Genomic DNA, 25,787 nt, shown 5'->3' on the forward strand with positions numbered 1-25,787 from the left:
ATGAAGGACCAATCTATTCAAAAAGTGTTCCTCCCTTCTCAAAGTACTCCATTACTCTTTACTCAAGGGTCTCTCTCTGGTCTAATTCTTTCCTTTGGGAGACTTTCCTGTCCTCAAGTTTATCAGTAACCTCAAAAAAATGGACTCAACTTAGATATTTGTGATTCAGGAGCACTTAGTCAAGACACACAAATAACCAAGCCCTCTTTCAGAATTTTTACCCTCTTTAAGATTTTTCTAACTTTCGTAATGTAGGTTAGTGGAATAGAAGCAACTTTTGAATTAATATTAAAAAAAAAATTAAACACAAAAGGAGATCGCTAATCACCTTGCTTAAAACTCTTGGACTAATTATTATTTTGCTAGTTTTATGAATCTAGCTGCTACTCTTAGCAGTTTATTAGGAAAAAAGATTGCATATAGAAACATAAGAATCAAAGAGAAATACAAATCTGACTCAAATATAGTGTGACAAATAAACAAATTTGGTACCATTTTTTTTGACCTAAAATGCCTCTCATTTGCAACAGAACAACATGCAAGACATTAAGTTCTAATGTTTGACAGATAACAAATAACTAATAAACCTAGGACCAGCTGGGAGCCATCCTGGACTTACATAAAAGCTGGCTCCAAGAAAGGAGGTTTTTTAATAGCCAAGATATTTCAGCTGTTTTTTGACACCCAAGGCAGGTGTATCTTAATGTCAAAAAGATAATTTATTGAAATATTTTCATATGCTAGAAAATTTTATATCTATAACTATAGGAGTCTCATACAAGAAAGACATAAAATACACACTCAGAAATAAATGACAACTACAGTAAACTTAATTGCAAATAAATTGTGTGGGAATGTTAGGTCTTTATCCTTTTGGGTGGCAAGCATGTATTGAGTGCCAAAAGTTAACAGAAGCGACAATTTGAATTTGGCTGACATCTGTTTGACAAAGAGTTTTAGATGGAGGAGGCTTCAGCAACTTTACATTTGGAAATTTGTTACTTTGTTTGGAACCAGCCCCATTCACTTTCCATTCCCTGTTCCTGTCCCACTGCTATTAATGCATGAGCCCTTAAGCCAGCAAAATTCACGCACTTTGTTGATGAGTTCAGCAAACGGTACAGTAGTCGGTCTCGGCAGGTCAGGTTCTTTGCCAGTTGAAAAGAACTTTAGAGAGGTCGATTTAAGACTGGACCCTCGAAATGCTCACTTGTGAAGAGGGTGGCTCATGTGGCATCATGGGCATTCATTTTGCTGAAGAGGATTCTCTTGGTGAGCGAAACCAGTTATACTGAGCCTTTAACATTTGAGAACGAGATCAAGATGGATGTGATGGCAAGTAAAGGCAGTTACCTCTCCAGCGTTTTTCACTTAAAACAAGTACCCTGCTCATGATCTTGATATCGACAAAGTTCTTCAGAATCAGTCATGAGAGTGTCCTAAGACAGCTCTCAACTCTGGGTGGTCTCTCAGGGCTGTAAATGATGTTCTAGTGACTTACTAATCAATAGAACTTTGCTCTTTAAGCGTAGAAAATGTCCAGTGTTGCTATCACATTGATTTTTAATACTTTATCACCTTATTAAATTATGCTTTTTAGATATATCTTTTGTGTTCATTCTGTTTGAAGGCATCAATCCTATTGGTCTTAAGTGTCCAGAATCTTAAATCTTCAGGGCCCAAGGAGAGACATTGTAGGTCATGAAAGGGATAGTGCCCTATTCTTTTATTTTTATAAGCTCTGAAATGATGGGGCTGCAGCCTAAAATGGACCTTTCTTCCTGTGAGAAATACAGCTTGGGCCACAGCAAAATGCATGATTTACAAGAATCTGTGACCCTTCCAGTTGAGTCTGCTTCACGGTGCAGACAGCACACAGGATGAGGGTGGTTGAGTCATCCATTCTACTCTCGAGTCTTGTTGCTGTCACAAGCACTGTAACCACATCCTGAGTGTCACCTGAGGTCCTGTGTATCGGACTAACACTGAGTCCATCTTGATGCTGATTCCCGTCTGACCCTGGCCCCTAGGATGACCTCTGTTTTGCAGGTAAGAGAATGTTCACTCGTGGGCAGAGGCAAGGTTTGTGCCCAGATTTTCCATTACTACTAACCTAACGTTCTTCCCATTTTGCTGAAACTCGTCGCATGGCAAATGTTTCTTCTGAAGCAAGATAGTGATGAAAACACCACCAATCACCACCACTAACTTCACCATCACCATCCATAATGTACCTTTGGTATGGTATCATTGGGGTCTGAATTGGGCATTAGCCAAGAAACACAGTTTAGTTTTGAGTTCATCTGTTTTACTATTCACTGAGAGATTTCATTGCTCTGATAATGGTTTTCTCAGCATGGGAAAATCTCGTTCTTTTATTAATCTTAAGGACATTTCTAGTCCTCAGATAACTGATTAGTCGGGAAAGAATATTTGTCTACTTAACACTTATCACTTCTGGTTCAATTATAGTTTCTCTGTAAGCCACTTGCCTCTTTTTCCAAAAAGTTCCCAGACTATTCCAATCTGTAATGACTTTCTTATCCTCTATACTAGGGCTTGGTGCTTTTTAAATTAAGGGCCAGTTGGTAAATATTTTCCAACTTGTGAGCCATATGGTGTTTTGCAACTACTCATGTCTGCCACTGTACCACCAGAATAGCTGAAAACAGAGTAACTAAATGGTGTGGCTGTGTTCTAATAAACCACTGATAAAACAGGTAAAAGAGTCTGGATTTAAAGGGCAGTAATTTGCTGACCCCTGGACTACCCTGAAATAACTTGTTAATAGCTTGGGTCATCTCTTAATATTTAAAATTTTTTTAATGTTTATTTTTGAGAGAGTGAGTGCGAGCATGTACAGGGGAGGGGCAGAGAGAGAGAGAGGGACGCACAGAACACGAAACAGGCTCCAGGCTCTGAGCTGTCAGTACAGAGCCCAACGCGGACCTCAAACCCACCAACAGTGGATCATGACTTGAGCCGAAAGCAGAAGCTCAACCTATGGAGCTGCCCTTCTTAAAAATTTTTTAAATTAGTCTATTCTATTGTTTGTTATGGAAATTATCACTTGTACATAAAGAATTTATTAAATACAAAGAATTTTTCCTCTAAGTATTATATTTTCATTGTTTCAAGTTCCTTTGTCCTATCAGCCCCAAACCTGCCCTAAATTATCAATATCTGGGATTTGAAAAGTGCTGTGAGTAAACCAGAGGAGCAGTTGAGAAGAGACAAAGATGTTCTTTCCAACAAACCACTTAGTTTTGGGAGGAAAATTTGTTGGAGATCAAGATGCTTGCATTTGACTTGAAAAGGCAAGCCCTCCCCTATAGGAAGGACACTTGTGATACTAATGGAGAGGAAGTCTGTACTCTGAAACACATATGTCTGATGATTGAAGCTGTACTTTGGTGAGTGATTGATTATATTACTTTTGTGTCCTTGCATGTCTTATATTGCTGGAAAGATAATATGGAGCAGGGTTGTTTTTAAAATAGATACCCCATGGCTGGTGGCTTGGGAAAAACACGAATTGCTATATAGCCCTTTGCAGACAAGTGAAATTCTAAAACCCTATCATGAATGAGGAAAACCATTTCTGGCTTCAAAGGAGGTCAGAAACCAATTAATCTCCCTTTTTCTTTAAGTGAGGACATTGCATAATAGAATGAGAAATTGGGAGATTGCTAGTCAGAATAAAGTGAATTCTGTATTTTTCTGTATTTTAATATTTTCTTCTTCCATGATCTTTGTCAAATACTTGGTTTTTAATGATGGTCTGTGTTATGCTTGAAAAGGACAAACAGGAAAGGCCTTCAACTGGCCATTCATGCAGTCTCTCTTCATGGGGATCTGCAAGGTTCTTTGGAAGGAACAAAGGAGTGCAAAGGCGAGTTTGCATCTCCATCATGTCTCCTGTGGATCAGGAGGAGACCTACAGGAAGGTGAGAAGAATCCTCGTTGATCCTTTTGTCTTTATCACTAGGATTCGTTGACATCAGAAGAGCCAAGGGGTGGAAAGCAGCTTAAAAAAAGCCAGATGCATTCTCATTGCTTTCATGGTAACTGATGGCAATCTGGCAATTATGAAGCTTCTCTATAGCACTTAATGTTTTCCAAGTGCCTTGCAATCAAGTTTATTAGTCACCCTTCACTGCCACCACATGAAGCTAATTGATAAGACTCTCCACTGAGGACAAGTGACTTGCTGAGGGTCAGGCAGTGGGTAGCTTATGGAGCTTATTAGTCTCTGGGTCATTTCTTGAGCTAGCAAAAGACTTTTGACTTTTTTTTTTTTTTTAAGACTGCTCTGGGTAGCTTAGTAAAACTTATTATTGGTTAACCTGATTGTTTTCCAGGATGATACTCTGGTAAAAATTCTAACTTTTAAAAATTTCTTTTTAAAATTTGCCTTTTCTAAAGCTTCATGAGGTCACTTTTCACAACTTCCCCCGAAATTTTAGCTATGCATTTTAAGGTTCAGCCAGGTCCTTTACTTGGGTGATGCTGTCAGAATTTTGGGACTAGAGACTTCAGGAAAAATAAAAATTTTTAACCAGGCAGACTTGGTTTGTGGCATTAGCTGTGGTCAGAGTTTGTATGCATGGATGAGGGGAAACCATTTTCAATATCAGCTATTTATGCTATCTTGTATCCCCAGGATCTCATAGAGGTTAGACAAAAGCAGTGACCTTGCTATTTGGAATGAGAAACGTTGACAGTTATTGTCAGATTAATGCAGGGTTATTCATTCAACGATAGGTGATTAGTGGCCTTCCCCTGCTTTTCTCAGTATAACCAAAATGACCACCAACAAATATGGAATGGGATTTCTGTAGGCCATGAAAGGCCGGTTGCTCATATTGACCATTCTTTCAATAGTTACCCTTCAGATATTTTTTGAGCACCTCTTGTATACAGATACTGTTTTAGGCAATGGGGATACAGCCCTGAATAAGAAATTCATGCAGCTTACATTTTAGTGGGATATTATTTAAAAATGATAAATATGTAATATGTAGAAGTAATAATCACTGTGAAGGAAACAAAAGCAGGGCACAGCATTGGTGAGCAACTGGAGTGAAAGAGGGTATTTTACATGGAGTTAGAAGAAGACTCTTTGAGGACATAACATCTGGAGGGACCAATAGGAGTATGGGAGAACATCGCAGGAAGTAAGAACAGCAAGGGCCTGCGGTGGGAGTGAGCTAGGCATGCATGAGGAAACAGGAGCAAGAAAGCTAGTGTGGTTAGAACAGAACGAGACCGAGAATAACAGGAGGTGAGGTCAGAGACAGGCATGTAACAGATGCTGTGGGCTTTGTTGACCAAAGTCAAGTGTTTGGATTTGGGTCTGAGTTCACAGAGAGCCATTGGAGGAATAGAGCAAGGGTGTGATATATCTAATTACATTATCAGAAGGTCACTGTGAATATTGGGTAAAGACCAGACTGAAGAAGGTAGAGGCAGGGGAAGAGGACATAGGGATACTCATTAGTGAGCTAGGTTGGTAGTGTAAGAGGCTAGTGGCAGCTTGAACTAAGAGGTAGGGTGGAGATGGTGAGGCAGCGTTGCATTGACAGAATATTTTGAGGTGGAGTTGAGAGTGCTTGACGATAGGTTGGATCTGGAACATAAGAGAAAGAGGCTGCATATGGCTTCATAGTTTGGACCCTGAGAACCCCAGGAGGAAGTGTTTACACAGGCTGTACAGTGACTGGCAGCCTAGTGGTAGTACAGGGTGGGAGCCCCACGAAGAATTAAGAATGACTTCTTGGATTTTGATCTAAGTGACTGTATGATCGGTGGTGGTGTTTATGGAGGTGCAGAAGACTGGGGGAACAGGTTCTGTGTTGGACAGGTTACATTTGAGATGGACATCCATGAGGGGGTGTCACCTGCAGAGTTAGATGTATACATCTGAAAGTCAGGGGAGAGGTCAGGGCTGGAGATACAAATTTGTAAGAATATGTGGCTAGGGGACTGAATTAGGACTTCCTGTTGAATGAGTGCTGAGAAAAAAGATGTTTGTGGGCTGTGCCCTGGGACACTCTGAAGTTTAAAGATAGGGAAGGAGAGAGTACAATGCAGACTGGAAGGAGAGGCTCATTCAACTGTTTTTAATCTCCCAGAATTACAGATGATTTGTGAACCGACTTGTGTACTAATTCTGCAAAGTTGTTTTATACTTGAACTCTATAATGGTTGGTTCCTCAACCTACCTTTCGGAATATTATCTACTTAAATGAGCATTTATAATTCGAATCCAAAACTCTTGGTTTTCACCATAAATTATCTGTTATGAGGTAGGGCACAGATGAATCTAATTTTTAAGTCCCTCGTTATCTTTCTTCCTAGTAAGTACTGTGTCTGAAAAAGGGCTCATGCTTTCTAGAAGCTTCCTTTTGTGCTCTGATGGTGTTCTCTCTAATGGGAGATTTCACTGCTCCCTGCTAGAGATTTTATTACCACCATGTAGGCAGAGGTTACACTGCCTGTATTCATTGTGGCCAGTCTTGTTTTTGTAAGACTTGAAGCATGAAATCATTGTGAATACTCCACAAGAGAGCCTCCAACAAATGGCATGCGCAGAACCACAGGCCAACAGGCAGCCTCACTTATTGTAGTATTAATATGGATTCGAGAGAGGTAGCTGCCCTTGGAGGAAGCTGACTCTGCCTCTCCGTCCTCCTCTCTCTCATCTTGACTTTCCCACTTTGTGTGTGAGCTTTGCGTACTGGAACACTCCTTGAAGAAAAAGATCCTTCCTTTTGCCAAAGGCAGGGCAGCAAGCATCACCCCACAGAGTAATATTTCTTAGTCAACTCAACAAGAATTTATCTTAAATAGATAGTTGTTTAGTCCCTGGGGCCCTAGCTCTGCTCATGTCTTTACTGGGCTCTGAGGGGGTAGTGCTGAGGTATTTAACGCAATCATTAATTGGCTCTGCTCTGCAAGCCAAATGCAGTGTCCAGCAGCGTTCCTTTTTAGCCTCTGCGTATATCCTGGCAATTCAGCTCCGTGCCCTCTCTGTCCCACTCGGGCCTCCTCGACCCCCATTCTTACATGCCTGGAAGTATTCAGATATGTTTTTCTCAACAGACATACCGCCAATTTTCACTGTTTAATTAACATCAACCTGATTGAAAAGCCATTTAAATGTATCATTCTTATTTTTCCTGGAAATTTCCGTGTTTCTCACTGGGGATTGTATGGTTAACAAAAAGAGAAAAATTAAGCACATAAGCTCATTACTTAGAAACCGAATGTACGTAAATATAATTGTTCACATTTCCTACCTATTGTTTAACAGCTATTTTTTTTTTTAAACCAGGCCTTCATTGTTATTCTTTGTCTACCGTCATTCTGGCTACAGAGTACAGAGACACAGGGTATTTGCTGTCTTAGCCCTTTCAAGATCCCTTTTTTCTGGGGTTTGCCCTCTCTGATTCTTGTAAAAAAGTATCCTGTTAACTTCTGTAATTACTTTCATTCACTTATTTGGGGGGGGAGGGACTATATTTATATATCTGCAACTTTCACCTGGAGTCACAGGTATTTAAAAATTACTTTGTTATTCTCCCAAGAACATGATATCACTTCATGGGATATTCTCATCCTGACATGAAGTTAAAATCCTTTACAATTTAAATATTTTACAAACCCTCACATGTCAGAAGAAAAACATTGTGGGAGTATCTGTGAGAAAGATGTTTTGGGGCTTTATATTGTTAATTACCTCTTTGATCTTGATTTTCAAATCTGATGGAGTTAGATCCATTACTTCTGCAGGCATTTTCTAGCCTGGTTAACAGCATGGCCATTTAGCTGGTGCCCAGCCAGAAAGCTGGGAGCCATCCCTGATTCCTCTTTCAGTCTTACTGCATACATTCAAATCAACACTAAGGCTCCTAGGGTCCTGCCCTTTAGTCTGTCAATATTATCCTTTTCATTCCTTCTGCCATTGGCTAATGAGCAATGAGTAGTCATTGCTCAGTTTTCACTTGAACTTCTCTTTCAATGTCCTAATTGGACTTCATCCCAGCTAGTCTTGTCCCATCCAGATCATTCTCCACGTCATTACTAGACAGATCTATAAAACACAAATCAGGTCTTGTCACAGCTCATGCCTCTGTGTGGAATAAACTGTAAATCTTTCCTATGGTATAAAAGGTTCTCCATGAACCTCCTGCCTTTCATGTCAGCCTCAGTTCTTGCCACTCTGTCCCTCACATCCTTCTGAACCACTTCTGTTTCCCTGAACATGGTGATGTCTAAAATTTCAGATTCTTTGCCTTAAAGTTCTTTGTCACATCTTCTGTGACTCCACAGACCTCAATCTTAGCCATTATTTGGCATAGAAATGAAGAATGAGTGAATACATATTACCTTCTGGGTTTCCCTAGCTGGGAACACTTGGATACTTACAGATTGGCCTACCCTTAATGAAGTTAAGGATAGCATCTCTTTTGATGATATTTTGTTTTCACCACTTCATGTTTCTCATTACGTAATCATTGTGGTGAGAATCAGCATATACTTTGGATGCCCTGGTAATAAAGTCTTTTTCTACTTTTGGTCTACTAAGTGTCTCTAGTGATCTGTCCAGTTACTGTTTTAACATATTTGAGCTTTACTGTGGCTTTAGAAATAGAAGTAATTTAATACTTTCAGGATAAATTTATTTTGCTCAAATATGAGTAACTGGGTAATGAGGGGAAGAAAATAATGGGAATTTAGGTGGGGTTTAACTTGTGTTGACTTGCCAAAATACAGACCATCACAAAAATGGCCTTTCACTTTTTTCAGGCCATGCTAGCACTCTACAAGTGTGCTTTAGTTACTTGACAAGTAGTTGAGTATCTTCTGATTACCAAGTGTATGGACACACAAGTAAAGCATTTATACACTTATTTTTGTAATGACAAAGGAAAAGCCACACAGTCTCACACATAGATTTTGACCATCCTATAACACAAAGTTTATTGAGCAACTACTGTGTGCAGATAGGGTGCTAATCATCATGATTACAAAGTACAGTGACCTTAAGGAGCTCCAAGATATATGAAATAGTACTGTAAAATGTGATAGGGCTTAACATTGAGCTATGAACAAGAGTTTTGTCAGCTCATCTGAAGGGGAGTGGTCAGAGTAACACTTATACTCATCTGTTAAACAGTGAAAGTAAAGTTCACATGGTCATTACTTGTTCATTAGTGGAACCAAGAATTAAGCAACTTTTCAAGATACCTATTCCAGTATTAGAGATGGAGAGAGGATATGAATATGAATGAATATGAACCAGAATGAAGGGAGTGACATCCTGGATCACACTGGGATAGGACAAGAAAGACAGATCCAGAAAAGTATTACAGAAACCCAAACTCAAGAAAGTTAGAAGAGGAAATAAACTATTCTCTTAATAACTGTGTTTATCTGGAGCCCTACTGTGTTTCATTTATAGCATGACTCCTATAGTATTCCAAAGTGAATTGTCAGTAATTCTCAACAAATTCTCTAGGAGACTTTGATAAAATCCCAAGTTTCAAAATCCTTGGGTATTATTCTAGATGCAGATTTTATGTAACTGTTGTGGCCACAGTTACGTACCTTAAATGGAGAAAGTCAAATGAACACGGAGCTGATGTTCAGCTGGCAAACACCAGTTCATCTGTATCAGTTATTTATATTCACAGCTCCCGCCAAGACCATGGGCCATTCCAGACAACCTGATCCTCGCCAGAATCTCCTTGCAGCCCAGGAGCTAATCAGTGGGTACACAGAACAGAAGGAGATCTCCAGGATCCCAATCAAACAAATAAACAACAACAACAACAACAAAATTATGGAACATAAATTATTGAGAATAGCACCAGGCCAACAGTTAGTGTCTTGATAGGTATTAACATGTAGTAGGAGCTCATCTTAGCTAGTCTTAATAATCTTGTAAATTACAGCATTTAGGAAAGTCCTAGCAGGTAGTAGGTAGTAGGAGCTTAGTAACCAAGTACTGTTAGGACTCAGACACACCCTCAAGGAGTCTTCTACCTACTGAGGAGACAAACATGTAAACAGAGTACAACCCTTAGCCGTGTGTGAAGGAAAAAATGGTCGCCGTTCATGTCTGGATTTCTGATTTCCCTCTGCACGTCACACAATGCTTTCTCTCTGCACTGGGATGCTTCACGTGTGAGGGCTTTCATTTCTATTTTCTGGCAATTGTATTCTTTCCTGGTGTGACTGCTTAAAATTGATTGCAGAATCTTTACCTGTTGTATTGCTAAGGAAGCTTTATCTTCTTTCATAATTTCCACAAAGCACCTTCTGCCAATTTTACTCTCTGTGGGATTGGTGTCTTGATTTTTAAGGTGCTTGCAGCATGCTCTCCTCTCCACTCAGGGAGCTCTTTGTTCTTTGGACCACTGCCCTGTGCTACCCATTTGTATTTTGTTTCTGCTAGCGTTGTTAACAGTAGGATGTTTGGGGTATTTTTAATTCTTATCCTTTTGTTAAAAAGAGTAATTTCCTACTTGGGGTGGAGATATGGATGTCTTTATACTTAGACCACTTGAGGGGTGAAGCTTAGTGAATTTCCTTTAAAATCATCACAAGCTCCATCCAGATCACATGGGCTACTTGTCCTCATATGCAAAGTCTGCTATGGAGCTGTCACCAGAAATTTTGCTTTATAGTTTTCCAACACAGTTCTTCTCTAAATCAGTCTCTCAATTTCAGCACTATTGACATTTGGGGCTGGATAATTCTTTGTTGTGGGGAGGGTCTTGTGCATCATCAGGCATTCAGCAGCATCCTTGGCCTCTACCCGTAAATACCCATAGAAATCACCCAGTTTTGGGAGCCTGGGTGGCTTAGTCGGTTAAGCGGCCAACTTGCACTCAGGTTTTGATCTTGTGGTTCATGAATTCGAGCCCCACATCAGGCTCTGTGCTGACAGCTCAGAGCCTGGAGCCTGCTTCTGCTTCTGTCCTGTGTCTCCATCTCTCTCTGCCCTTCTGCTCACACACTCTCTCTCCCTCTTTGTCTCTGTCTCTCTCTCTCTCAAAAATAAATAAACATTAAAAAAGAAATCACCCAGTTTAAACAACTAAAAATGTCTGCATTTTTGCCAAATGTCTCCGCTGGAAGGCCAACTTGCCCCAGGTTGAGAATTACTGCTGTCAATAATAAATATGTGAAAGTCGATTGACAAATAAGTTATAAAATGTGTTGATTAGCAAACACATTCATGATAATGACAGCAAGTACTTGCAGAACATTTAATGTGGGCCAGATGCTGTTTTAAGAGCTCTTTTCATATAAGTAACCTCGTAGAGGGAGGGACCATTGTACCATTATTAGCCACACTTTACAGATGAGGAAACTGAGGCTCAGTTTCCTGAGCCACTGGACACTGAGGCCAAGTGTCCAATCAAGACTCTGAACCCAGGCAGTGTGACCCTAGAGTCAATTATTTGAATTTACTGTGCAACTCTTTAAACAAAAAGTTACTGGATTAGATACCTACGTGGCATAGCATGGGCTATTACCTTTGGTAAGTGCTTAGTAAATTAGTTAAGTGAATAAATGAATATCTAAAAAGCCAGGCAATTATATAACATTTTAAATCAGTATTGAATAGATCCCTTATTTAGTTAATTTAAAATTTAAAAACATGCTTTTCTTTGAATACAGTCAACTGAATATCATGTATTAGGGCAAAGCTGAGGGTGTCTTAGTACTTTGAAACTGATTCACAGGAATGTTTTAGAAAAAGTTTGTCAGGGTTACCTCTACAGTTTCTCGTAAGCTTCTGTTTGTGTGCTAGTGAAATGTTGTAGTATTTCAGAATAAAGACTGGTCAAACTGAACAAATTATTTTCCTGATGAGATTAGCAAAGCAGCCGCCCTTGCCTCATAATAAGGAGAGAAAATCCATCCTTCCTCCCAAACTAGGTATGCATTCTGATGAGGCATGATGCACTATGTGATAGTTTGACCTAGCTTCAGAACTTATTAAAAATTGAACATCTTTAACTAACAGGAAACCATTTTAGCTGATCAATGTTTAGCTTTCCATAGTTGGCTTCCTATAATAGATAGGAGGGTTGAGCTCCAAAGTTTGTTACAAATGCATTGCATCTGATTTATATCTAAGTGGCAAGCCTGCATTTTGTGTGATAAAATATAAAAACATTACATTTTGTGTGTTAGAGACTTTAATATGTTCTTTTGTAAAGCAAAAGAATAGAAACTTCCAGAGTGTTAATTAAAATAACAATATATAAAATATAACCATAAAATAGCAAGAAGACCACTTAATCACAATTGCTTCATCTTGCTGGTTCTCTTAAAATTCATATTATTAATTATAATAATTTTACTCAGCAAAGCCCTAAGTAATACATTTTCTTATTGTTTAGATGATCTTTTAAAAAATTTGAGTGGCTTTTTTCCCCTTAATTCTGAAGAAGTCTATTATTATAAGGACAATACTAGAAAATATCCCAAATCTCAATTTTCTTGGAAAATGTCTTCCATATCATGTGATAAAAGGCATAACAGTACCAATATATTTTATCTTCTTCAGTGATAGTGAGGGATAATTTTGTTTCTTGATCTAGGAGTTTGCTTACAGCATTAGAATTCATGATTTCTATAATGAGTACTTACCACATAGTAAGTGATCTGTAATCTACCTCCCACACAGTCTTGATGCAGAGCATTACTTTGCCATAGCATTTAGAGTGGTCCATCATGATACCTAAATTAATTTATGGGTTACCCCACGTACCTGTATATACAGTGGCTGCTGAGTACACAGACTTCTACTGAAATAGTAAGGTCATTCAAGCATCGTTTATGAATTTGGAATTTTGGGAAACCACAGCAAACAAAATTAAGCAAAAGCGAACTTGTCAGAAAATAGAAAGTGACTTTTTTAAGGTTTGGAACTGTCCTGGTTGATAGCCAGATCTGGGTTCCCCGACTTGAATCTCTGAAGTTGCCAGAAACAACTCTGTATACGGAGGTACTGAAGGCTTACTTACTATGTTTTATGAAACAGTCTTCAGAAAATAGCACGGCTGACAATTGTAGAGCTAGCAAAGAGCCAAGCCTTCATTAGTACATAAATACCATTCAGTTTATTTGAAGGCTAGCATGATGGCCAGTCCAGAACACATTTTTCCATGACCTGGAAAATTTTTTAAAAAGCTCCCAACAGGAGTAGAAAGTCAATAATCCTGATTCTAAGAGTATCTTTCCCTTAGAAATGGTTATACCATCAACTAGGTTATACTTCCACAAAAATCTGGTCCATGTATATTGCTCCCTCCTATGAGATTTAATAATACTATGCAGTCTATATTTAATTTGTTTTAAAGGAACCCTTTGCAAGATGCTAAAAGGCACAGCTATTATTTCATGTTGTATCTACTTTCCAAAAGTAGGGAAATTTTATAGTGAAACGGCTACTCTTTCCAGCACGCTTCTACATGGTTAGAGATGTTACCTTAGATTTCATGGTTATGATAATAAGCTTAGTACAATGGAGAGGCATAGAGGTTCGATCTCACTACACATTAAGGAAGAATGAAAGTGGGACTCTGGCTATGTCTTACTCAGTCATTGAATCCGAAAACACAAGATCTGAGAGATGCATAAGTCATGAAGGGAACCAATGGAGCTAAGACTTGTTCGTAAAAAATCTATGGTACTTTTTAGGGGGCGCCTGGGTGGCTTAGTCAGTTGAGCTTCCGGCTTCAGCTCAGGTCATGATCTCACAGTCCGTGAGTTGGAGCCCCACGTTGGGCTCTTTGCTGACTGCTCGGAGCCTGGAGCCTGCTTCGGATTCTGTGTCTCCCTCTCTCTCTGACCCTCCCCTGTTCATGCTCTGTCTCTCTCTCTGTGTCTCAAAAATAAATAAACATTAAAAAAAAAATCTATGGTACTTTTTGATGACCATCTCAGAATTAGAACTCTACACATTGGGGTGAGAGGTGGATTTTAAGCCATAAACCATATTATAAATAATTGGATAGAATTCTTTTGGGGATGGAAAGAAATTAGACACTGACACATGAAATGATTACTGAAAGAGCCACTTTCAAATCTGTGTTGCTACAATGAAGTGATTGTCATAGTCCAAATGTATAATTTTCTCTGTTATATATGAGGAGTATGTGTAGCTGACTTGTTTAACAGGTAACTGGTACTGATTCCATAGATTCAGAAGAGAGATTTGTGAGTACCACTCCTCTTTTTCACTTTACTTAAGACCATGGCACATTTTCTTTATTGCTCAGCTCCCAAATGTTAAAGAAGGGTGACAGACCAGTGCTGTTCACAACACAGTACACACTTGGAAGAGAAGAGATCAGTGAGAACTGAAAAATTATGACTGAAAAACATTCTTCAGCCTCCTAAATTTAAACATTCAGACACTAGAATTTTGGGACTATTGTGAATTTTCTATATTTTATTTTACGTTTTAAGTTTATTATTTATTTTTGAGAGAGAAAGAGAGAGAGAGCAAGCGAGCAGGGGAGAGGCAGAGAGGAGAGGGAGAGAGAGTCCCAAGCGGGTTTCACACTGTCAATGAAGAGCCCATTGCGGGGCTCAAACTCATGAACTGCAAGATCATGACCTGAGCCGAAATCAAGAGTTGAATGCTTAACTGACGGAGACACCCAGGCACCCCTGAATTTTATATATCTTAAATTTTTTATTTTATTTATTTTGAGAGAGACAGAGACAGTGTGAGTGAGGGAGGGACAGAGAGAGAGGGAGAGGGAGAGAATCCCATGTGGGCTTCATGCTGCCAGCACAGAGCCCAAAGCAGGGTTTGAACCCATGAAATTGTGAGATCATGACCTGAGCTGAAACCAAGAGTTGGTCACTCAACTAATAGTCACCTAGGTGCCTCTCTATAGTTAAAAAAAAAAAAATTGTCTTATTCCTTAGGACATGACACACTTAGATAAAGGTCTTAGAGAAAGTTGTTAGGGAGAGGAAATTATGTTCAAGTAAGTTCATTTTGCTTCTGATGATTTGAGTAGAATTATGCTGAAAAAAACTGAAATTAGGGGAAAAATTTATTTATCTGCTATCTCTAGTTCTAACCAGTGTAGAAATTTGGAGATTAACTGTTTAATAGAAATTTTGATAATGATGTATATGTCCCTTGTAAAACAGTTATTTTAATGCAATGATGACCTCTTAATTCATTACATACTCTTCAATGTGCAGAAATTTTGCTGAGAATTTGACACGCTGTCAGTTTTTCTAAGTATTATCGAATATATCGACCTACCTTGTGTGTCTTAACAAAAGAGCATAGTGCTCCCAATTACGTTTCAAATAATTTCTGTTAAGTTCTGAGGTTACACAATTTAAAATACATGGAAGCCTTGCAGTTAATTCTGTATTTCTCAAAGTAAAACCAATAAACAAAGTTGTCTAAATCACTTAGGTTTTTTTCCTTATAATTTTGGCAATATCATCTACTTCTTTTTGATAGCTTAAGAATTAGTTCTAATAGACAATTTATTTTTATTTTCATTTTTTCCCCTAGTTTGAGGTGCATGTTACAGCTTGCCATTGTGGTCATTGTGGTTCATTTCATTAAGCTTCTTGTTCTATCTGCTTTCTTGAGACCTGGGAAACAGTATTTTTCTGAGTGATTGTACTATATTGTTCCAAATATAAGGCCACCCAGAATAGAAGGCAACCTCCAACTAGAAACAGCTCAAATATGGAGAAAGGCTGGGGGCCCAGAGCCCGGCGGGTCTTGCAGTGGTGGCAAGGGTGCCGAGGAATAGGACGATGCCTGCCCACTCTCCCGGTGAGTGAAGACGAGCCAGCTGCGGCATTTGCTTGTGCATACAGATGGCTTCTGTTGCTAGAGACAAAGTTACACTGGGGGGAGAGAACAAGTCTGTACACACAAAAGAAAGTTGTTGTGTGTGTCTGAGTCTGGGAAGGGAAGCTGGGAGTAGAGCCTTTCATTTCCTAAATGGTTACTGTCAGTGTCCGTCCTTCCCCCGCCCACCCCCACCGAACATGGTTGGGGTTGAAAGTTGAGTAACCCCAAGCATTGGAGAAGATCAAAGGGACCCTGCACCTTTCATAAGAAGGAGTTTAAAAGGTCCGGGGCCATGAAAAGGAACTGTCTGTAGACCAGCCCAGAAAATTATTCCTTGCCTGTGAAAATCAATTGCCCACCCAAGAGGTGGTGCATGCACTTTGTGATCATGTGTGGTTTGAAAACCAGTTACCTTGAGTCATGTTTCCAATTTTATTAAGATTTTCTTCTTTTTAAGTTCCCTATCTCCTGAGCCAGTCAGGTTACAATTTAAATAAATAGACTTAATGTTATTGTAATAAATTTGAAGAGACTGTTTAAAATCATTTGTTTTACTAGTATTTCACTCGGCACATTGTAAAAAACATTTCTGTGAAAATGTACTAGTCAACTGAGAGTATGTATGGATTGAACCTAGGTAACTCTCCAAATATTGGTCTGATTCTACTAAGCACATAGATATATAACCTTTTATTTTATGGTAACTAAATGAGACAGGATAGAAGGAAGTGCTTGTTGTGTTATAATCTAGAAAACTATTGAGCACCTGTTGGTGGACAACTTTACCAGGCACTTGCTTACCTTTGCAACTTTACAAAAACCACATAAAATATGAACCTTGAACTTTCTTGTAATTACTAGTCCTTGGCTTACTAAGCACATTTGAAGGACAACTTTAATTCATGAATGAGTTTTCCCCACTGTGCAGGTCCTATTTTAGCTATTATTATTATTATTATTGAGATAAAAGAGTGTTTAAAGGTAGAGCAGGACTCGCTTTAAGTTTAAACAGTGCTAAATTGCCCAGAGGATTTGGTTTAGGGAAGCTACTTCTCATTGATCTTAGAAATTCTCTAAAACCAAAAGCCCTGAAAGATAGAGGCCCCTTGCCCAAGTAAAAGCATGCTAGGATTATATGTCTGCCATTTTGCCAGGTCTGGGAAGCTAACATTTGAAACAGAAGGGCTGGGCAGCATGAGGTTTGAAAGGAAGAACTGGAAGGAGGGAAGCCCAGAGGGGGAGTATTATAGGCTGCCCAGTTAGATTACCAGTCAGAGGGAAAACTGTACTGCAGTAGTGGGTCCTAAATGAGAAGTTTGAAGTGAACTCTGCATAACCTCAGAAGCCTTTTCAAAACTGTTCATAACGGTGGTAGCAGTGGGGAAAGAGAATAGTAGAAGACCAGAGCTATTCGGAGAATAGCTTCCTTTATAACTCCTTCATTTTGGAAAACTTGCATCTCTACAGAGGATGAGGATGACCACAATTTGGTGGTCAAGTTGTGGGGGGAATGGTATGCCCCTTAACCGTCTTTAAGTTTCTACTAAGTTCCCTTCTATTGTTTGTCTGATTTGATCTGAATTACAAATACAGGAAAACCTATACACTTTATCCCCAGAGGGGGTTAGGGCTATTATAATTGGCTTTCCTGTGTCATCACCTGCTATTAATGTAATCATTAGTAGCAATGGAGGACAGACTGGGGAAGTCCCCTAAACGTCATATCCCACAGCTTCCTCTCCCCGTTGATTAGTGAGGGTCGGGGGCAGGACCTGCTTTGATTGTATAACTCTTTGAGCAAGGAAAAGAACATGGCTTCAGTTGGCTTATGAGGTGGCAAGGATAGCCTTCAAGAACACGGGAAGAAAGGAAGTGACCAGGGAAGGGGGAAGGTACTCCAAATTGCGTAGATTATAATTTTTGTAAAAATTGAAGGGGATTGTCAGATTCTCTACAAATGGTATGGTTTGCATAAAACCCATATTTCTCACTGTTGCTGCTCTCAGATTCTCCCTCCCATCACTAAAGTGCACAACACAGAAACACTTCTGTGGGTGCTGGAAAATAAACGTCTCATCGCAGTTTCCTGCGTTTGTGAATCCACACATGTACCTTCAGTGTCTCCTTCTCAGGGTATTAGAGTCCTAGGATTGAGTGAAATGGAGCAGTTATTAATCTATTAGGCATGAAAAAATCAGATTCGTTGATGGACAGAAATTAAAATCTCTCAGGCCCTTTGGGTGTAATGATCACCCTAAAAACAGGTTTGGAGACTTTCCATTTGGCTGCTTTTTTCTAGGAGGGGAAGTAACTGAAGTTTTACTTTTTCCCAGTTACTGTATGGGTGACTGCAACCCTCACAGGCCAAATTAATAGGGCCTAAGTTCTGGTTTTTCAGCAATTAAGTCAAAGAGTCACTAAAGTACAAATATCTAATTTGTGACCTGTTTTGTTTTTCATTTTTTAAAAAACCAAAAATATTTTTTTCCTTAAAGAAAATGTTGAATTTGGATGAATCTCTTTGAAAAATGCTCCACTGTAGGTCTTTACTTCAAAGAAGGGTTTTATAAGACACACCATTTCTCCAATGCCAGAATGTGATGTGTCCGAATTTTCGGAGACATATGGAATATAGCATTTGTCTTGCTGAGTGAGCATGTTTAACTCAGCTGCTAACTCACAAATTCCCTACTCTTGAGCATCTTTAAGTTTCAAGAATCATTCCTGAAATATTCTTAATGGGCATTCCTTAGGGGGCATTGCTCTCTTTGGCAAATCAGAAATGACATCTGGACATGCATCGTGATGGCTCTTGGTTAAGTGTTCTTGCTGGTCAAGCAGCGAGTGTATTCTAGTTAACAGGTTGATAGCATCTTAGGACAGGCTAGAAAAAAATGAACAAACTAGCTAATTTTCATTTGGCAGTGAAATTGAATACTGAATGACATCTATGCAGTTCTAAACGACTTTTGTTTTAATAACAAAGTTGTTGATTTTCTACTAAGGGTTCTTTTAGGTTGTCATCAGGGGCTGATGGGAGTAACAGTCCACCCACCTCTCCAGCTAGCTTCAGTGGACATACCACACCTTCTCAGCAGCCTGAACCTGTGGTACATTCTCTTAAGGTAACCAACTGTGTACAACCGTTTATCCAGAACTTCAGTTGTGTTGTGGCTTGTTTGCTTTAGTCTGGTAGTCCTCACAGTCTTGTTTTAACCATAGATACTTTATTTTTTGACCCCCTTATGGTGTAACTCTTTTAATTTTTGAAGTGTACTTGTTTTTAAATTGACAACGGGTTTGAGTGCTTATGGTTGAATCTCTGGTTTTATCATTTTGTCTTGAGTAATGTGATTCATATCAATCTGCATCGAAGTTGAAGTCTGATGTGCATGTATATCCATTTGTGTAAAATATTGTTCTGGGTATTTTATGTGCGGTGTTTATAGTATGCATGTCTTCAAATATAGAAAGTTAATAGGCAAAATAAGGAAGGTTATCATATTTTTCTTTCTTTATGCAATTGAGGTACATTGTGCAACTTGAAAGACATTGAAATAAAAAACCTACTCTATCCTCCATTAAATAGAAGTTAGATGTTCAAAGTTGAGTTAATGCTCTTCCGTAGAGTATTAGAAAATAGGTGGTCTTCTTCATAAAGCTACTTTTATCTTTTACTTCAGATTCTGTGATAATTTCAAAAAAGATTTAGCTGAAATGTATCATTTATTTTCTTTACCAATAATGAGCTTTCCCATAAATAAGTGCCATAAGTAAAATTAATAACAATATAAATATTATCTAAGAGGAGAAACTGATGTAGGCAATAAACATTACCTTAAAAATTGAGACAGTCCCTTCAAGTTTTATCATTTCCAAGGTATGAAATCCTGTCCCTCAGATTATCTGTAATTCCTAACAGGTAGCCTTGGTGAAACCTTTCTGAGCCATAAAGTAGGTAGCATGCTTCAGTCCTGCTCTTGCCACAAGAATTTCACAACTTTACTAAAAAGTGTTTTGGTTTTAGAATGATTTATCAATAATAACCTGAAGATTCACTCTTTTGGAATGGGCCACACTTTTCTCTGGCATGCAGAAAGCAAGTAGAGGAGAAATTTAAAATATTTATTTGATGTGATTTTAGCAGAAGATTGAGCCCCCTCATTATATTTTGCTATAACTTTAATGAAATGAGTTGCTCCTCCCAAGCACATACTGATTGCTCCTGAGTGAAGGTAGCAGCACTGTGCTGGTGGCCAGTGCAATGCACTTGGCATTTTCTGTCTTGGTTGGAATAACTCACCAAGTGAACAACCAAGAGGAATTTACCTGGGAAGGCCTACCCGAATGAGGGGCTCCGCCCTGCATCTGGTGGCTGCTGATTTATCACCTGACCAACATCTTGCTCTCTGCAACAGCATTTGGATGCTGTTAAGCATGAACAGCATGCTAAACATGCTGTTATTTGAGCATGAACCAGACGCTATCTGAAAAGCATCTTAGAAATAAAAAATGAGAGTGGCTTCAATCCTGTAGTGTTTGTGTCTGCACATACTCCAAAAGCAACACATTGCTCTACTTTTCAAACTGAAAACTGTTTCGGCCTGATGCCTTATTAAATGGCAAGTGTAATTTGAATCAGATCAGCATAGAGGATAGCCTTGCAATCTTTCCCAAATTTGTCAATGCAGCTGTGTTCCTATGGCCTAAAAGGAAGGGAAGGGCAAGGAGGAGCTCTTCAATTTTCTCTGAATTCATTTTCTAATTTTCATATAAAATTTTATCTCAAGAAAGGAAGATATTATGTTATAATCAGAATACGTTAAGTGCCCTCAGTTGGCAAATGGGTAACACCAAGCAACTGAAGCATCTTTCTTGGATAAGTGGAGGCTCTTGAATACAGAGTATGTTTGCTTCCGTGAGTTAACTGTGTCGTGAAACAGAAATATGTGCCTAGGGAAAATAATGCCTGTGGGAAATGCATCTTAGGGAAATCTCAGTGCAAAAGAAGAAATGGAACCATTCAATATGTTTTGTTTTTAAAAGCCCACAGATCTAGAGCTGATTTAGGTCATAAAATTTTTCTGTTGTAAAAGGATTAATTAGAACAATGGTTCAGTTTCTCATCTTCTGATACATCTCCAAAAAAAAAAATCTCTAGGCTTTGATAAACTCTGTGGTCATGGTTTGGGAGGAAAGTGCTGTAAATCACTCTGAGAAATTAGCCCACTTGTAATAACACCACATTTATCTTGCTTTAAAATTCATCCTATTAATTGGAGCTTCACTTCATTTAGTAGAAATTAACTGATTTGAAGTACACTTGTCTTAGGTGCATTAGACATTGAATTTGTAGGCAAATGAGCTTGTTCCAGGAATTAAGTTTTCTATGAATATTCACTGAGCATAGGCAGTGATTTCCTGTAAGTATATAAAGAATGTGAACTGACTCTAAGTTGAGTACCAGGATGAGGCTTTCATTTACTACCGTGATATCCTCTTTTAAAGTACCTACATAGTAATAATGGCTAGACATTTTGAGTTAATAAGGGAGTAGTTTGTGAGTTAGATTATTTCAGGATTGAATACTAGTAAATAATCCATATAGACTATGTATGAACTTGACATGAAGGGTCCACTTCATGTTTAAATCATTTATTTTGGCTCAACTGTTCATTAGTGCCAATTCTCAGGTAATACCTTTAGGTGTGGCCATCAGCATTGACCGTGATGACCACAGAACCAAGGAGGTTAGCAATGTCGCAGTCCAGTGGGATTCATAGAAGAGCTTTTAGAAAAGCATTTTTTTTCTGTGTTTTTTTTTTCTTTGTTTTGGGTTGTCTTTTTGCTACATTAGTGCTTTGGCTTACCAGCTGATACAGAAAAAAATAACAGACAACACTCAAAACCAAAGTTTTCTCCCCTTTGACCTATAGAAAGTATGGCATGAAAATTCTACAGGCATATTTCAAGAAATATTATTTTGAATCCATTTAGAGATAACTTAGAGAAGTGGAATCTCATGCCTCTAAGATTGCTTAAAAGCATCTCATCCCAACACTGCTCTAATGAAAAATGCTGAAAGTGTTGCTCAAATATTTTCACAAGGAGCCAGTTTTTCTCTTTGATATTATCTAAGAACCATCTCCGTAGTCCTTTTCTAGTCCCTGGGAACATGTCCAGGCAAGAACTGTGAAGTTAGTAGTGCTAATGTTACCTCGAGTTCTTACGTACATATTCCTGGGTTTTGACTACAATCTCTTTTAGTCTTTTCTATAGGCCATGTCTACATATCATTTGGATTATTTGGCATAAAATTAATTATATTGCTCATCTTTACAATGGAGCAAGAATTACTGACTTTCTGCAAATGGTTGACACAGGCAAGTTATCTTAATGACCAAATTAATTAAGGCATCTAATTATTTTAGATATTAGTGAATTCAATTGACTACTAGTGATACAATAGATTGCTTTTAAAGACCATTTGAAAATCGAGAATTGATTCCTAGTAGGTTTCATAACAATCATTTTAAAAGATTGTGCCATGTACTAATCCACTCTGATATGCAGAGACGGGGAAAACCAAAAGGTTTTGCAAAGTGGACCTCCTTTATGGTTTAATTCATAAACTAAACTAACAAGTTTTTTTCCATGTGAAATTTGCTTTTCTTTTTCAACATATCCAGGTCTTGGATGTTCAGGAAACTATAGATCGTCAACAGGGTAAAGAGTATGAAAATGACCTTAGTGAGACAGAAAAAGCTATAGTCAGAGAAATGTGCAATGTAAGTTTAATGTGCTTTATTGTGTATTCTGTGTTGAAAGCCCCATTGCAGCTTAGTTATCATTTTATGAATACCTACTTTTTATAATGCTGGCCAAATGCCTTGATATTTTTATATTAAAATAAAACCAATTCCCCTTGTTTGGATCTTTAACATATTTTATTGCAGCTTTATTAACAGTCATAAAATATTCAGGTAACCGATAATCAGCCAATTCTGTATTCCAGAATGATCCAGGAACATTTTTACATAATTTACTGTTGAAGATATTGTGTTGCTAGTTTTGATAAATGGGTTTCTGTTTCATACTTTTAAGAGGTACCAAAAACTCAGTTTAAAAGCCTGTGATAAAACACAGCCTTCTTCAGACTTATTTACAGCTATACTTGGGGGAAAAATCATCTTACTAGGTAACATTTTCTTGGTTCTTCATATGATATGTGCGCTGCCTGTTTTGCAAAGTAGTAGCTTTACCTTTCAGTGTTGATGAAAGCTCAGAAATTTAGAAATAAATATGAACTTAAGAGATACACATAGAAATCTATGAAATTAGAGAAACACAGTAAAAGAATTGACATGCTATTTTCATGATACATATCTAATCAAGAATGTGATTTGTATTTATTATTAATCCCTGGCTAAATTTTGAGTAATATGCATGGATATATCATTTAATCAAGAATATAATTGGTGAAGTTGTTAAAAAGCTAAATATTATAGAGGAAGCCATTTGTTCAAATAAAAATCATAGATTAAGCACTGATTTTAATAGGCTCTATGTTGTACTTTTATCCTCCTATTCTTTGTCCATTAGGATATCAAAATTGACTAGAATTACCTTTAAGCTATTAGAACCAAATATTCTCATGTATCTACCTCGTTGAGATGTTCTTGGAATCCGGTAAATGTTTTAAGTCCTGTGGGCATTTTATATGTGGTGGGGCCACAGTTTTAGTCTGCTGGTTTTTTTCTTTTCTGCATATCTATTTTTGTCTATTTTCAAGAGGTCATTAGTTCTGGAAGTCATAATTTCCCACCACTCTTCACCTTCTGTAGCTGTTCAGCCTATTCTTAAGTTTTACGTTTGAATATTTCCTTCAGATACATTCAAAAATTTAAGCTACATACCTTAAACATGCCTGTTGCTTCTCATCTGTTGATTATGGAATGAGAACTAAAGTTGAGACATGAGGAATTGTAGAGCCAGAAGAGACCACAGAGAAGATCCTCCCACAGCAATTCTCCCAAGTAGTACATGGGTGTCCTCTGTAATCCAGATGTCTAGGTTTCACCCCAGCCCCTGGGGAATTTGGATATAGGAAGCCCTGGGTACCATCTCCACACTTGCCTTTTATATTAGAAGAGACTGAATTCCCAAAATAAAATTGCTCGATCAATTTTTTCTTTAAGGAAGTCAGGACGATACCCCAATCTCCTCTTGAGTCCTAGCAATCACCCCTTTCCCAAGTGTGGTGAATCTGGGGACTTCTAAAAGCAAAGCATCTTCCAGAGGGGACCCTCTCCTTTTTGCATAATTGCCTGAATTTCTGTAAAAACACATGCTAGGATTATTTTCTTGCCTTTTCGTTTTAGATACAAGACTTCTGAACTAGAAAATTCATTTCTTAGTCACACAAGAGACATACTAATGAAATGGGTCTTGATTAGCTCGTGTTGATCTTTGTTTGCCTAGATTTCCAAAAATGTTTCAAAAATGCTTCAAAAGATCATATGCAGTGGTAGTGGTGTTTTTCCATGCAGGAGCTATTTTCAGGAAGCCAAAAGCTTGCCTTCCTAAAAGTTCCTTTTACTTATCTACTTTTGTCTGAGTCCCAAAATTTGAAGAAAAAAATACAAGTGAGGCCAAATCTGATAATTAGCACTCTCATATTTGGAAACTATTTAAAAGCCAAGAGAAAAAAGTGTTGGTTTAAAATGTTTGTGTTACCATTATAAATTATATGAACATTGAACTCCGTGCATACTAGAGAGCAACGAGAAATACGAATTGTGAGGTATTTTCATAGATAATTTCTTAGAAACTAGCTCAAGTTATAAAACCTATTCCAGAAACTATGTGCTTTTGTAACAATTTAATAGAAATGTAAAGTTTTCTTATAATGTGAGATCAGTTATAAGACTCAGGTAGAATTTAGGATAATAAGTTTGGTCTCAGTTTCTGGTGTTCCTTCTGGAGATCAGTTGTCAACCAGTGTACAATGAAGTGACTGTTAGCATCATCGTGTTGATTAGTAATTAGTGGTTAGTAAGAAGTGCTTTCATTCTCTTCCCAAACTGTGCCACAAAAATACATTTACTATTTCTTATAGTGCAGCATATTTATCTTAGGTCTGTTTGGCTTTTGTAAATTCCCTGGGAAGAGCTGAACAAGTTGACTGGTTACCTCAGACACCCACCTATTCTGGTTTTTTTTCCTATTCTGTTCTTTTAGTCAATACTAAGTCACTACTCTGTGTCCACCTTAGTACCATTGGCTCGTTTCAGAGTTTTGCCTTCTCTGACTCTTTCACTACATAGCAATTTCAGGGTTAAGGCCCATGGTATTCTATGTTTGAGTACTTGAGGAGGGCTTGCACTTTGGAGTTGTAACCCTCTAATGCTTTTTGTCTATGCTTTGTTCAGGTCTTTGAGTCTATCCTCTGCTTCTCAATGAGACATTCAAAACATTCGGGGCAGGTGTAGATACCATGTAAGGGCTAGAAAGCAAGGTCCAGAGCATCCTTGGACCCCTTGATTCAGTGTTTGCATTTTTTCAGTCTATTTATTAAGAAATGGGACATTCCTACCTTCCTTGTGGACAGCTTGAGCCATCTGTTGCTAGAGCATTCCTTTTCTAATATTGAAAGACCATCAGTACAACTCTTTTCAAATAGAACAGGTTATTTCTACTGCCTAGTGGTGTCCATCAAAAGAGAGACTAATGGTTTCATTGGCTTAGAAATGAAGGTAGACAGAATCCTATATTCTTATATATTACCATGACTAGTATTAGGTTTCCCTAGAGGATCTATTTTTTAAAAATTCAAAAACAAAAAAAAGTCTATCAATAATTAATGAACCAACAGTTTTGTGTTCATGTAAGAGCAATGTAAATTTTTAGGGAATGAATCAAT

At 38.1% G+C, this 25,787-nt stretch overlaps 1 protein-coding gene across 7 annotated transcripts in view; it reads left to right on the top strand.

Moving 5' to 3' along the window:
* CCDC85A (coiled-coil domain containing 85A) overlaps nt 1–25,787 on the top strand; it is a 201,076-nt gene that overhangs the window by 172,571 nt on the left and 2,718 nt on the right. The window contains exons 4-6 of one of the 7 annotated variants that reach the window (XM_043603430.1): nt 15,710–15,844; nt 18,871–18,990; nt 22,555–22,653. The exons of 1 other annotated variant lie outside the window; for it this stretch is intronic. In XM_043603430.1, the coding sequence (XP_043459365.1) occupies nt 15,710–15,844; nt 18,871–18,990; nt 22,555–22,653 (354 nt within the window). Of the gene's footprint in view, nt 1–15,709; nt 15,845–18,870; nt 18,991–22,554; nt 23,060–25,787 lie in introns of those variants that run through there. 5 more of the 7 variants (XM_043603425.1, XM_043603426.1, XM_043603431.1 and 2 more) reach the window with 5 other exon arrangements.

Source organism: Prionailurus bengalensis, chromosome A3, assembly GCF_016509475.1.
Source record: "Prionailurus bengalensis isolate Pbe53 chromosome A3, Fcat_Pben_1.1_paternal_pri, whole genome shotgun sequence".
NCBI classification, from domain to species: Eukaryota; Metazoa; Chordata; class Mammalia; order Carnivora; family Felidae; genus Prionailurus; species Prionailurus bengalensis.